The sequence below is a fragment of the Myxocyprinus asiaticus genome, chromosome 19, assembly GCF_019703515.2.
Source record: "Myxocyprinus asiaticus isolate MX2 ecotype Aquarium Trade chromosome 19, UBuf_Myxa_2, whole genome shotgun sequence".
NCBI classification, from domain to species: domain Eukaryota; kingdom Metazoa; phylum Chordata; class Actinopteri; order Cypriniformes; family Catostomidae; genus Myxocyprinus; species Myxocyprinus asiaticus.
The window spans coordinates 19,213,627-19,225,703 of NC_059362.1; the positions used below are offsets into that span (position 1 = coordinate 19,213,627).

Sequence of the window (12,077 nt, forward strand, 5' to 3'; positions counted from 1 at the left end):
CGCTTTCACAACTGTCATGTCCTTTTATGCCATATTTTCTGCATTAACGTGAGAACGAGAAAGAATAAAAATAATTATTAAATGTTCTTAGGAGTGCCAACCCTTATACATACCGTGGCAATTATTATTTCTAGATTGAACATTTGAATTCACAGTTTTTAAAAAATGTGTTTTACAAAGTACTTTTTGGGGCCACTGTATTTAATATCTCTCATTTTGATCTCTGGGAACCGTACGTCTTTCGGTACTAAAAACTTCCTGACATCAAGCCTCTACATAAACAGAGCAACATTTCAATTTGTCCCAAGACAAATCCACCCAAACTCTTCTGCAAAAATAAATGTGTCCACATGAGAGAGAAAGAGAAGGAAGACAAAAGAGTGGAAGAGGGTGTTTAAATGGGGGAGAGACTGCTGGCTGAGAGTGTTGAGAGGCCAGTGCTTTCCCTGTTTCCCCACTCCAGCTGCAGTCAGCAGTTGGCCTACACTGCGGTCAGTGTCGCCCATCTGGCTCTAGTTAGCCACTGAGGTCCAGAGGTGGTCATGTGGTTCATGAGGCTGGTCTGCAGGGAGAGGAGGGAGGGAGGGAGGACCAGAGAGGAGGGGCGTGAAGACATTCCTGCTATCGTCTAGGGAGATCTGAAACTGTTGTGCTAAACTAAGGAGCTGGATTCCCTGCCTCTCCCTCACGTCGTCTCTCTCTGGAGCGTGAATGATGAACTTCAAAAATGTGCTGCATTCCAAGGCCTTGTGCTGCATTTGACTGTGTGCTCTGTCAGCCCCAGGGGCTTTAACATGTTGATGCTGAGTAATAAATACCCAATGGGAGCTGGACAACACCAGTTTGGAATAACAGGATGACACATACAGGGTAAATACATCTTCCGGATTGAAAGCCCCCAACAATCCATCTCCATTTGGTTCAAAAACAGATCTAAAAATCATAACATTGCAAAAGGGGGCACGACCCTGACCCTCTTTAATCTTGTTCCTAACAAGCATGTCACGGGTGCTCACCCATAACAGAGCACCTACATTCACACTAGGGGCTGCACTGACTACTTGACTAGTCGATAAGTTCTGCCACTACTTCATGCACTGAATCGCTGTCAACTAATTGTGGATCACATGGACAGGGCTTTCTCTTCTTATGTCCCAAAATATTGGAACTCGCAACCAAGTGATATTAGAGTGGTATCAACACGTTTATTTAAATCCAATCAAAGTTTGTTTTGTTTTTTTCAGAAAAGCTTTTACTTGATTGGTTTATTTTTGTATTTTGTATTATTTTTATTATGCTGTATTATTATTATTATTGGCTAAATGTTTGAATTTTGAATTATTATTATTATTATTATTATTATTACTTATAATATGTTTATATTGTGCACAACTTATATTTTTTTTAATTACACAGCTTTCTGGAAAACCTTATTCTGACTGGTAAATCAAGGCATCCAGCGGTCTGATACTTCTGAATAACGACTGCACATCTGGGGTGATACCAGACCGGTCATCCGGGTATTGCAAGTCATCTTGTCCTACTTCTTGTATTCTTTACAAGCTAATAAAATAATTTTAACAATATTTCATGTCCATTTATATTCCAAGTGGTCTTGCAAAAAGCGGGATAATGTGCAGTTTATAAACACCTCAGGAGGTGGAATTCAGCTATTTCTGGAGACTCAGTGGTATCTTTCTCCTTGCATAATACCAATTTCAACTCTAATAAATATTTCATTCACATTTGGTAAATAGCCATATAACAAGCAGTGCAATAAATGTGTAATAAGTGTAAATATTTGTTAAACAATGATTCCTCTGTCTTTGATGTTAACGCTTCACAATCTTGTGTATTTATAATTTTATAATTATAATTATAATTTTATTTATCACACATTATACATTTGCACATATACAGTGAAATTCTTTTTTTCACATATCCCAGCTAAGCTGGGGTCAGAGTTCAGGGTCAGCCATGATATGGCACCCCTGGAGCAGATAGGGTCAAGGGCCTTGCTCAAGGGCCCAACAGTGGCATCTTGGCAGTACTGGGGCTTGAACCCCTGACCTTCTGATCAGTAACCCAGAACTTGTTTATAATGATTATGTTATCTATCTATCTATCTATCTATCTATCTATCCTATTTTTTTGAATAACTAGTCAATTAGTAAAAATGAGTAGTCACGCAAGCCCTCCTCCCATGGCTCACCTCTTTGCGGGCCTTCTCAGTTTTGCGGACGTCCTGGCGCATGGCGTCGATCTTCTGCATCACCACCTCCATCTCCTCCTCCTTGTCTCGCAGCTGCCGTGACAGACGCTGCTTCTGCGAGCGCAGCTCAGCCATGCGCTCATTTACCTCAGAGAACTCCTGCATGGCCAGCTTCCTCTGCTGATGAGCGTCCTTCAGCTCCTTGGTCTGAGACTTCAGGCGATCCAGAGACTCCACCAGTTGCTAAAACAGGAAAAGAATACAGAGAGATGAACATCAAGTCGGAGATGATGATAGAATGATTGGGGGGGGGGGGCGTTAAAAATAACTAATAAAAACGAGAAAAGATCAGAAAACGATACCACAGAAACAGCTGTACAGGAGAGTGTGAGAAATATAGTGGAAGGAGAGAAAAAGTGCATCTGCATCCAGAGATAAAAGATTGAATAAGAGGCTGAGTGAGAAATAAAACTGTCAAGAGAATTGGGAGTGGGGTGTGCACAAAAAGAAAGGGACACACGCTTTTAAGGACAATATCAAACTGCTTTTGCTGACGTGCAGCACATGTAAAATTAACACGAACAAACCTAACAGGAAAAGTATCTTTCAACAATAGCAGGTCCCCTGTTTAATTGGCTCTCAAACAACAGCTTTGGAGTGCTTCAGTGGGTATTAGCCAATCAGGACTCAGGGTCAACAGTCAAGTGGAACGGCCCAACAAATCAAATTAGCTAAAAATGTGATACACGTTGAAAATTCTGCCCTGCCCTTTGTGAGGGGTGATGACATTAATCTTGATGAAGGGGCCCAGTGTTTATAAACTTCCTGACTGAATAAGGCTGAGGGACGTATACGGTTCAGCGAGAGACAGGACAGTGGCATTAGGAGAGTACAGAAATAATGGGTTTTCACGTTTTTTGGTGGATGACAGCATATTATTAGATTTTTGATCAGATATTTGTTAGAGGGTAAGCTACTTTTAAAGTAGGGATGCACTGATATGAAAATCTTTAGCCGATACTGATTTGAACAAAAAACAATTTGGCCGATGCTGATATTGTTCCACATACCTTATTTTGTCATCAGATCACTGTTTTGCTCAGGACTTATGTTTTATAAAATGTACAAAAGCCTTTTCTCTGTTCTAACAATAATAATAATTTCCACTGAACATGGATTGGGTCTGTTAAACACATGAAAGTCCAACATTTTTAAAAGAGCCACAATGAAAAAAAAATTTCAGTTCAAAACAATAAAAACTCACATTTTACATGTTTGTACTAGTTATAATAGAACATAACAAATTCATATCATGCAGATGTTGCAATTCCACAGAAATGTCAACCACATCATGGAAAAATAAAAAGTCACCAAAGGAACAAATGCTCTTTTAAGGTTTATTGTGGTGTAATGGATGATGGAAAATACCATCCAGACTGCTAGAGGGCAACACTTGCTTACACAATTCTGAATGAAGCGCTGACTGCAGTCTATTTTAACACTGCAGTCGGAGTGGTGGTGGTGTAGTGGACTAAAGCACTGAACTGGTAAGCGGAAGGTTGTTGGTTCAATCCCCGCAGCCACCACCATTGTGTCCTTGAGCAAGGCACTTAACTCCAGGTTGCTCCAGGGGGATTGTCCCTGTAATCAGGGCACTGTAAGTCGCTTTGGATAAAAGCGTCTGCCAAATGCATAAATGTAAATGTAACACATCATACCTATGTCTCAGAAGTCAAAGTTTGCTGCCAATTTCAAAGAATTTTGTATGGTTTCCCTCATCATGTAGCCTATACGTAAGCGCCACTTTCACAACTGTCATGTCTGTAATGACAGTTTTTCCTAAATGTGAGAACGAGAATGATTATAAATTAAATATTACATGTTCTTAGGAGTACCAATTCTTCTGCATTCTGTTGCTATCATTATTTCTGGATTGTACATTCAAAGAGTTTTTACACAATATCTTGATAACTAATTCTAAATGAACCATTGGTTTTTCATATTGCCGTTTTCATGCTTAAAACCAATTTGCCAATGGTTTTAATTTGGTAAATAACTGGCCAATAAATACTGGCAACCAATAAATCGGTGCATCCCTACTTTGAAGTATACTCGGCTTAGGATTTAATCCGACATAAGGTGTGTGTGACCTCTTTTCGAAAAAATTTCACCTATTTAATCATCTTCAGCTGATGTTTGACTCCACTGAAAGAGTTTCTTGTGACGTTCCACACTCCAGCTCAGTAGATGCCGGTAATGTACTATAAGCCAGATTGCCAACCGGCACTAAACATCACAAGAAGAAGAAACACTTTCTTGCCTGTGACAGCATTATGGATCATGAAATAACTTAATAGTACATAAATAAACCGCAATGGTGTTGATGTCGGAGTTGCTGTTGTGTTCAGTCAATAGCTGTATTGCATTGTTAATGCTGTCTTGTCCGGTACACAGCTATGTCATATTTGCCTGATAGCCAACTATAGTTTATAGTGAAAAAAAAAAATGTATAGTAAGAATAATTAATTTTATAATATAATATATCATACAAGCATATATAAAAGCCTATAAATTAGGGGTGTAACAGTTCAATTTTCTCATGGTTTGGTTTAAATTTTTCAAAGAGCCACTTTCTACCACAATCATTGTAAAAGAGAAAACAGATATGATCAGTTCTGTTGACACAGTCAAAGACACTGTCAAGTGCATGCTGATGGACCGCCACTCTCATGTACGTCAGCTATGCTTAGATATTCTTTGTTGTTTATTTCATTCATTACATCCTTTTGCAGTTTATTTCCCTCTCAACTGTGCTGTGCATTAGCAATGCAGAGAGCTACCGTAAACACTCTGGAAAATGGACACCTTACAATTCATGTACATTTTATAGCCTACTGAGAAATATATTTTTAACGATGAAATCATAACACGGCCCACAAAAGATGGCTCGAGGGCCACATGTGGCCCGCATGCCACGTGTTGAGTAGCGCTGGTCTAGATGTAGAAAATAAGCTAAATACTGGCAATAACTCAAAATTTTATCATCTATATAAAAATGTTTTTCCAATAAATATCGATATCGTTTTATCGCCCAGCCCTAGGAAAAAGTATAATATTTTAGCTGAGTTGTGTTGCCCTCTCTTTCAAACTCAGAACTAATTGCTCGATCGACTGATCGCAGGAGTCATAAATCGGTCAGACAACTTTCACACTGAATGGGCTCAAATGGCTCCCTCATTAACTGAACTGCAGAATATCATGTTCGACTCAAAATGAGCCAAGAAACGTTAGTATTATCTGTACTTTTTAAAAGCAATGTAAGAAATCCAAGGTTAAAGACATATAAAATCAGTCTATATTGACTGGTTCATATGACAACATGTAGCCAGAGCTACATATCCACATCAGAGTTTCAGAGATTTGTGAAAATGAATGCCATTTTAATAAATAACTAGATAGGTACATTTCCTGAAGAAAATGTGAGTGGTGCTTGCCGTGGCTACACTCATCACATAGCATGTTCTAGCATGTTGCTAAGCACTGCTATTATGATCCTAGCAAGTGTTTGTTTGATGCTAGCATGTAGTTAGTATGTTTTAACACTTCTCTAGGTGTTGCTAGTATGTGTTAGCATGATGTTCGCATGTTTTAGCACATCACTAGGCATTGCTAGTATGTGTTAGCATGATGCTAGCATATTTTTTCACTTCGTTAGGTGTTGCTAACATGTGTTAGCATGATGCTAGCCTGTTTTTAGCATGTTTTATTAGTTTGCTAGGCGTTGCTAGCATGTGTTAGCATGATGCTAGCATGTTTTTAGCATGTTTTAGCAGTTCGTTAGGCGTTGCTAGCATGTGTTAGCATGATGCTAGCATGTTGTAGCATGTTTTAGCACTTTGCTAGGCATTGCTAGCATGTGTTAGCATGATGTTAACACGTGTTTAGCATGTTTTAGCAATTCGCTAGGCATTGCTAGCATGTGTTAGCATGATGCTATCATGTTTTTAACATTTTAACACTTCACTAGGTATTACTAGCATATGTTAGCATGATGCTAGCATGTTTTTAGCATGTTTTAACACTTCGCTAGGCATTGCTAGCATGTGTCAGCATGATGCTAGCATGTTTGAACACTTTGCTAGGTGTTGTTAGCATGTTTTAACATGATGCTAACATAGTTTTAGCATGTTTTAGCACTTGACTAGGCGTTGCTAGCATGTGTTAGCATGATGGTAGCATGTTTTAGCACTTCGCTAGGTGTTGGTAGCGTGAGACTGAGTCAAAGTTGCCAAACAGGAAGTTTCTACAATGTTCTTGTGCAGAGATGTGTTTCGCTACTTGGTTGCTAGGGTAAGCCCATGTGGTTGCTAGGCAGTTGCCAGGGTGATACTAAGGTGGCGGCTTTCTGTCCTGAGTCATACAAGCCAACAATGAAGTCTCTACGACATTCTGATCCCGAGATACCCATCTAAGCGATTTGGAATGGAAGTCAATGGGGTTTGGTTGCTAGGGTGCTCTAAATGGTTGCTAGGGTGTGGCTAAGTAGTTTCCATGATGATATGAGTGATTGCTCACCCAATTAAAACAAGCCAACTGTCATGTCTGTAGTACGTTCTGATCCAAAGATATCCCTCTCAGCCATTTTTAATGGAAGTCAATAGGGCTGGTTGCTAGGGTGCTCTAAATGGTCGCTAGGGCGTGGCTAGCCAGTGACCAGAGAGATTCTTATTGGCTGATTACTAATCTGACAAAAGAGCCAATCCCCAAGTGTCTACGACATTCTGTTCTTAAGATATCCTTCTGAGCCATTTTGAATGGAAGTCTATGGGGGCGGTTGCTAGGGTGCCGTAAATAGTTGCTAGGGCACGGCTATGCCATTTCCAAGATGATCCTTAAAGTCTGATTGGCAACCGATTGAAATGAGCCCACAACCATGTCTCTATGACATTCTGATTGGGAGATATGATCCCACAAATGTCAGCATCTTGTCATATTAGTAAAAAACTATTGTTTTCATGGGCGAGACCCTTGCCATAGTATGCCTATGGGACATTTTCGGGACGTTTTTTGCCCCTCAGGGGTGCCCCTAACCCGTTAGAAATGTCATAGCACAGGTGTCGCCAATAGGCCGGTCGATTTGACACCTAATTCGTGGGCCTACTACAAACGGTGCGGGAAGAGTTAGGTGCCGAAGTTTTGTACGGAATAATACAAATAAGTATGTGAGATTATAATAACTTTTCTCCACAAGCATCACTAAATATTACCATGTTGAAATAAAATTGTATTGTTATTGTTTAACAAAGCCTAATTTCTGGGTTGGGGGTGGTGCCTGCGCTGCGATAACAAAATCCTGAATTTACATTTACATTCATTCATTTAGCAGACACTTTTATCCAAAGCGACTTACAAATGAGGAATAAAACATAAGCGACTCGTAATAAGGAGGCAGTAACATGAGAAGTGCTGCAATACAAAGTTTGAAATTGCTCATAAGTACAAGAAGGGAAGAAGGTGAGAGACAGGTTAAAAGAATGGAGTGAGAATTTTATGAAGAAAGAAGACAGTGATGAAACAGGTTTATTTGTATCACGCACAGTATGTGATGCCAATGTGAACTTGTTCTTGTATCAAGGTATTCATGAGGTTTGTACATCTCAGTATCTCTGTACAGGAAGCAAATGTAATTAAAGGTTTGAGGGGCTGAATTTGTGGGCATTTAACATCTCTCACTATAAGAAATAGGTGATTAAACTCTCTACTCATTCATACCTTATGGATATCCTCTTTCTCCTGCTTGAGGGCTTTAACTTGCTTGTCCAGGGCTTTTAGTTTGGTGGAGGAACTTTCAAAGTCCTGTCGAAGAGTCACTGCCTCTTCAAGTTGGTGCTCAAGCCTATCAGAGTCTGAGGAGAAACAAGTTACTAAGAGTTAGCTTGGAAGCAGACACACATGCATGGCCACATGAGGCAAAGCATTCTGATAAGTAAAAGTGCTAACTCATAATCCTAACACAAAACGTAATTTTTCTAAGAATGTGTGTTTATAGTTGTTAATAAATAACACAGGTGTGTCAGTCAGCAGGACTGGCGGCATGCAGTGCTTTGACATGACTCATAACATAGACTTTTTCATATCATATCCGGTTGTATCCTTTGACAGTGATTGCAAGGCCTCTCACCTGCCAGTTTCTTTTTGAGGCGATCGATTTCCTCATTGAGTTTTTTTATCTCTTTATCACGACCGAGTGTGCCGGCTCCACGCCCAGAGCTATGGAGGGACTGAACGGCCTGAGTGGATTCTAGGAAATTACATGTAGAGTAAACAATCATTACATACTCGGAAGACAGTCATAAACATGTGACTAATGAGAGAGATAACAAATGTAAATACTTTAACTTATTACCACTCCCTTACAAAAATAAAAACAAATATAACATTTGATTATTTGATTAATAAATGTCTCTAAATGTCTTGATTTTCATGTTCTCAACAGCAAATCTCCCAACAAAAAAAAACAACAAATTCCCTTGTTGCCAGTTAACCTGTATTTAATTTCAGGTTCACTTATTAGTTAGTTTGCATCGTATTTGCTCTTTTTTTGGCTCATTTGGCTACCTGCTAACCAGTGACAGATGGAATTTTCACCAAAATACCATAAAGTTCTACAGTACTGCCTTTAAACAACAGAAGATATGTGAAGTTTTTTGTCCTCCATTTTATGTGTTGATTAGGCATATGACGGTATTTGGTAATATAGTATATCACAGTTATTAACATGCACAATATTGTTATCGTGGGCACTTCAAAATACCCTCAAAATTTCCAGATAACCTTTTAGCCAAATTGTTTAGATTCTTCTGATCACATAGTAGATTGTTTCCCTCAACAAATCAAGATTCACAACTCAGAGTATGTGGTACAAACGATGCGCACTCTGATGTAAACAAAACCGATGTGGACAAGACGCATGGCGGTGTGGAAGTATTTTGGGTTCCGTAAAAATGCAGATGGATAGTTGGTCAAAGATGGTTTCCCTTTGTGTAAAACATGTGGCAGAAAAGTAGCATCGAATCACAGGAACACCTCCAAAATGTACGCTTCTCTGCGGGACAATCATCGTGTGCAATTCAGCGAGATAAAGTTGTGACAGTTCTGCTAGTTTTTCCAAACTGTTTTTGAAAACTGAGAGCCAACAGTCCTTAAGAGACAACTAGCTAAGTGACAACAAATATAACAAAGAAACTGTTTAGCTTGCTTCTAAGTGGCCGAAGAGTAGTTAGCTAAAACTCTGCTAGCTACATAGAAACGCTTGCGTCTTGTAGTAATAACTAAAATAGTTGTAATCAACCCATTTTTGTAATGTTATTCAATACCATATACAGTGATTAAAGCTTCAAAAATTATCGTGATGTGAAAATTTGATACCGTCACATGACTTATGTTGATAAGCCTATTTATTTTGCTATGCTAACTATGCACAATTATATGGTTAGTTGCATTTTATTATTTGCATTTAGCATTGTTTTTTCCTTAACAGAACAAAACATGCAACCCATTTTTTGGGTCATGACACCAGTTTAGAACCACTGCACTGAAGGATTTACAAAATAAAAAAGAATTCCTGACATAAATGTAAAAAAAAAAAAAAAAAAAAAATTTTTTTTTTTTTTTTTTTTATGAAAACACTCATGTTTTCCATGAGATGTCCGGTGGAGATTACCCTGCAGCCTTCGGTTGAGCTCCTGTTTCTCCTGCTCTAGGCAGCGGATCCTTTTCTCAAAGGCCTCCACCTGCAGACCTCCATCCTGAAGATCCTCCCCAGCACCTCCATCTGTCAGTGCCACACCTCTCACTTTGCCACAGTCTGAAAAACAACTGTCTGTGGTGTAGGTGAAGCCCACAAAGGGTAGGTGCTGCCCGGTGAAACCTGTATGAGAGACTGGTGGAGCAATGTCCTGCAGGGTGGAGAGAAAATGAAAAATGAGACACACAGAGAGTCAAATATTAACTATTTTACTAGATGAGGCCAAATCATTTGCTTCAAAGAAATCAAAATGAACATGCTAGCAACCCCTAGCTACATGCAAAAACATGTTAACAATACATAGCTACATGATAAAATATGCTAGCAACGCCTAGCTACATACTAAAACATGCTAGCAACGCCTAGCTACATACTAAAACATGCTAGCAACGCCTAGCTACATACTAAAACATGCTAGCAACACCTGGCTACATGCTTACACATGCTAGTAATACCTAGCAAAATGCTATCAATGCCTCACTATATGCTAGAAATGCCTAGCTACATGTTACAATATGCTAACAACACATAGCTAAATGCTAAAACATGTTAGCAATGCCTAGCTACATGCTAAAATATGCTAGCAATGCCTAGCTACATGCTAAAATATGCTAGCAATGCCTAGCTACATGCTAAAACATGCTAGCAATGTCTAACTAGATGTTAGAAAATGCTAGCAACACCTGGCTACAAACTAAAACATGCTAGCAACACCTAGCAAAATGCAAGCAATGCCTAGCTATATGTAAAACTGGCTAGCAACAGCTAGCTACATGCTAAAACTTGCTAGCAACACCTGGCTACATGCTTACACATGCTAGCAACACCTAGCAAAATGCTAGCAATGCCTACCCATATGCTAAAACATGCTAGCAACATGCTAGAAATGCCTAGCTACATAATAAAACATGCTAGCAACTCTTAGGAAAATCGAGAGTTCATGGCAAATTTGCCGCAAACTCGCCACTGATAATTTTCACATGCAAATGAGCTTTGTGGCAAACTTGCGGCAAACTGTCCATTGTTGCCAAAGGTTTGCCGGAGGTTCACCACTACCAGTGAAATTTGCTGCAAGTTTGCAGTTAGTTTAGATTTTTTTAAGGAAATACCTAGCTACATGCTAAAACATGCTAGCAATGCCTAGCTACATGCTAAAAAATGCCAGCAATGCCTAGCTACATGCTAAAACATGCCATCTATCTATCTATCTCTGTCTGTCTATCAGTTTATCTATCTAGCTGGTTGTTTGTTTTACTGTAATGTCTGTATAAAGTTCAAACTTTTAGACAAGGCTTTTTCGGCTATCATCTAACTTACCTAGTGCACCTTCCTAGTCTAACTGCACAATATTCATCAGTGCACGTTATTTTAAAGAAAAAATGTTTGCCTTCAAATCGTTCATAATAATCTTTGCGAAGCCTCCAAAACAACTTTTCTTTTCAGATAAAATCACCAAGCCCTCTTATTTTTCAGCCACCTGTCATCTAGACACATTTTCACAATCCTATCAATTCATAAAGGATAAAATCAAGTCCTGCACTTTTTTCCCCCAACACTGACTTTGCTGTTTCACGTTGAAATGTGTCACTTTACAGTAGTAAAATAGCTTGCGAATGCAGTTTCAAGTTGACTTGAACATTTAGCAGTAAAAGCATTTCAAACAACACTGACCGGGTTTTTCAGTACATCATCGTCCACATCAAAGTTGGAGGTGTCTGAGGGAGAGCTGACATCAGGGATATACGGAGCCGCTGTGTTGCGAATGTTTTCCCAGTCTATGCCGGAGAAGAAGGGGTGCTTTTTGAACTCCTCGATGCCCTGTTGACCCAGCCTACGCTCTCTACTGCAGATCAGCCTCTGGATCAAGTCTTTAGCCTCTTCAGAAATGTCTGTGACGTGGGAGGGAAACTGGAAACGCTCCTAAATAGTGTAAATTAGACACTTGAGTCAACATTGGTCTTGCTGGATTTTCAACTTTGGTTAAGGAATTAGACCATAAATTAATACACGAAGAATACTACTATTTTACTTATCCCACAACTTAATTAGGCTTAGCTT

The 12,077-nt window shown here is 39.3% G+C and overlaps 1 protein-coding gene across 4 annotated transcripts in view; it reads right to left on the reverse strand.

The window, feature by feature from the left end:
* Positions 1-12,077, reverse strand: part of cdc42bpb (CDC42 binding protein kinase beta (DMPK-like)) — a 121,942-nt gene that overhangs the window by 41,221 nt on the left and 68,644 nt on the right. For all 4 annotated transcript variants that reach the window (XM_051645080.1, XM_051645078.1, XM_051645079.1 and 1 more), the window contains exons 8-12: positions 11,691-11,939; positions 9,936-10,170; positions 8,394-8,513; positions 7,985-8,118; positions 2,213-2,455 (exon numbers count right to left, since the gene is read on the reverse strand). In XM_051645080.1, the coding sequence (XP_051501040.1) occupies positions 2,213-2,455; positions 7,985-8,118; positions 8,394-8,513; positions 9,936-10,170; positions 11,691-11,939 (981 nt within the window). The remainder of the gene's footprint in view (positions 1-2,212; positions 2,456-7,984; positions 8,119-8,393; positions 8,514-9,935; positions 10,171-11,690; positions 11,940-12,077) is intronic.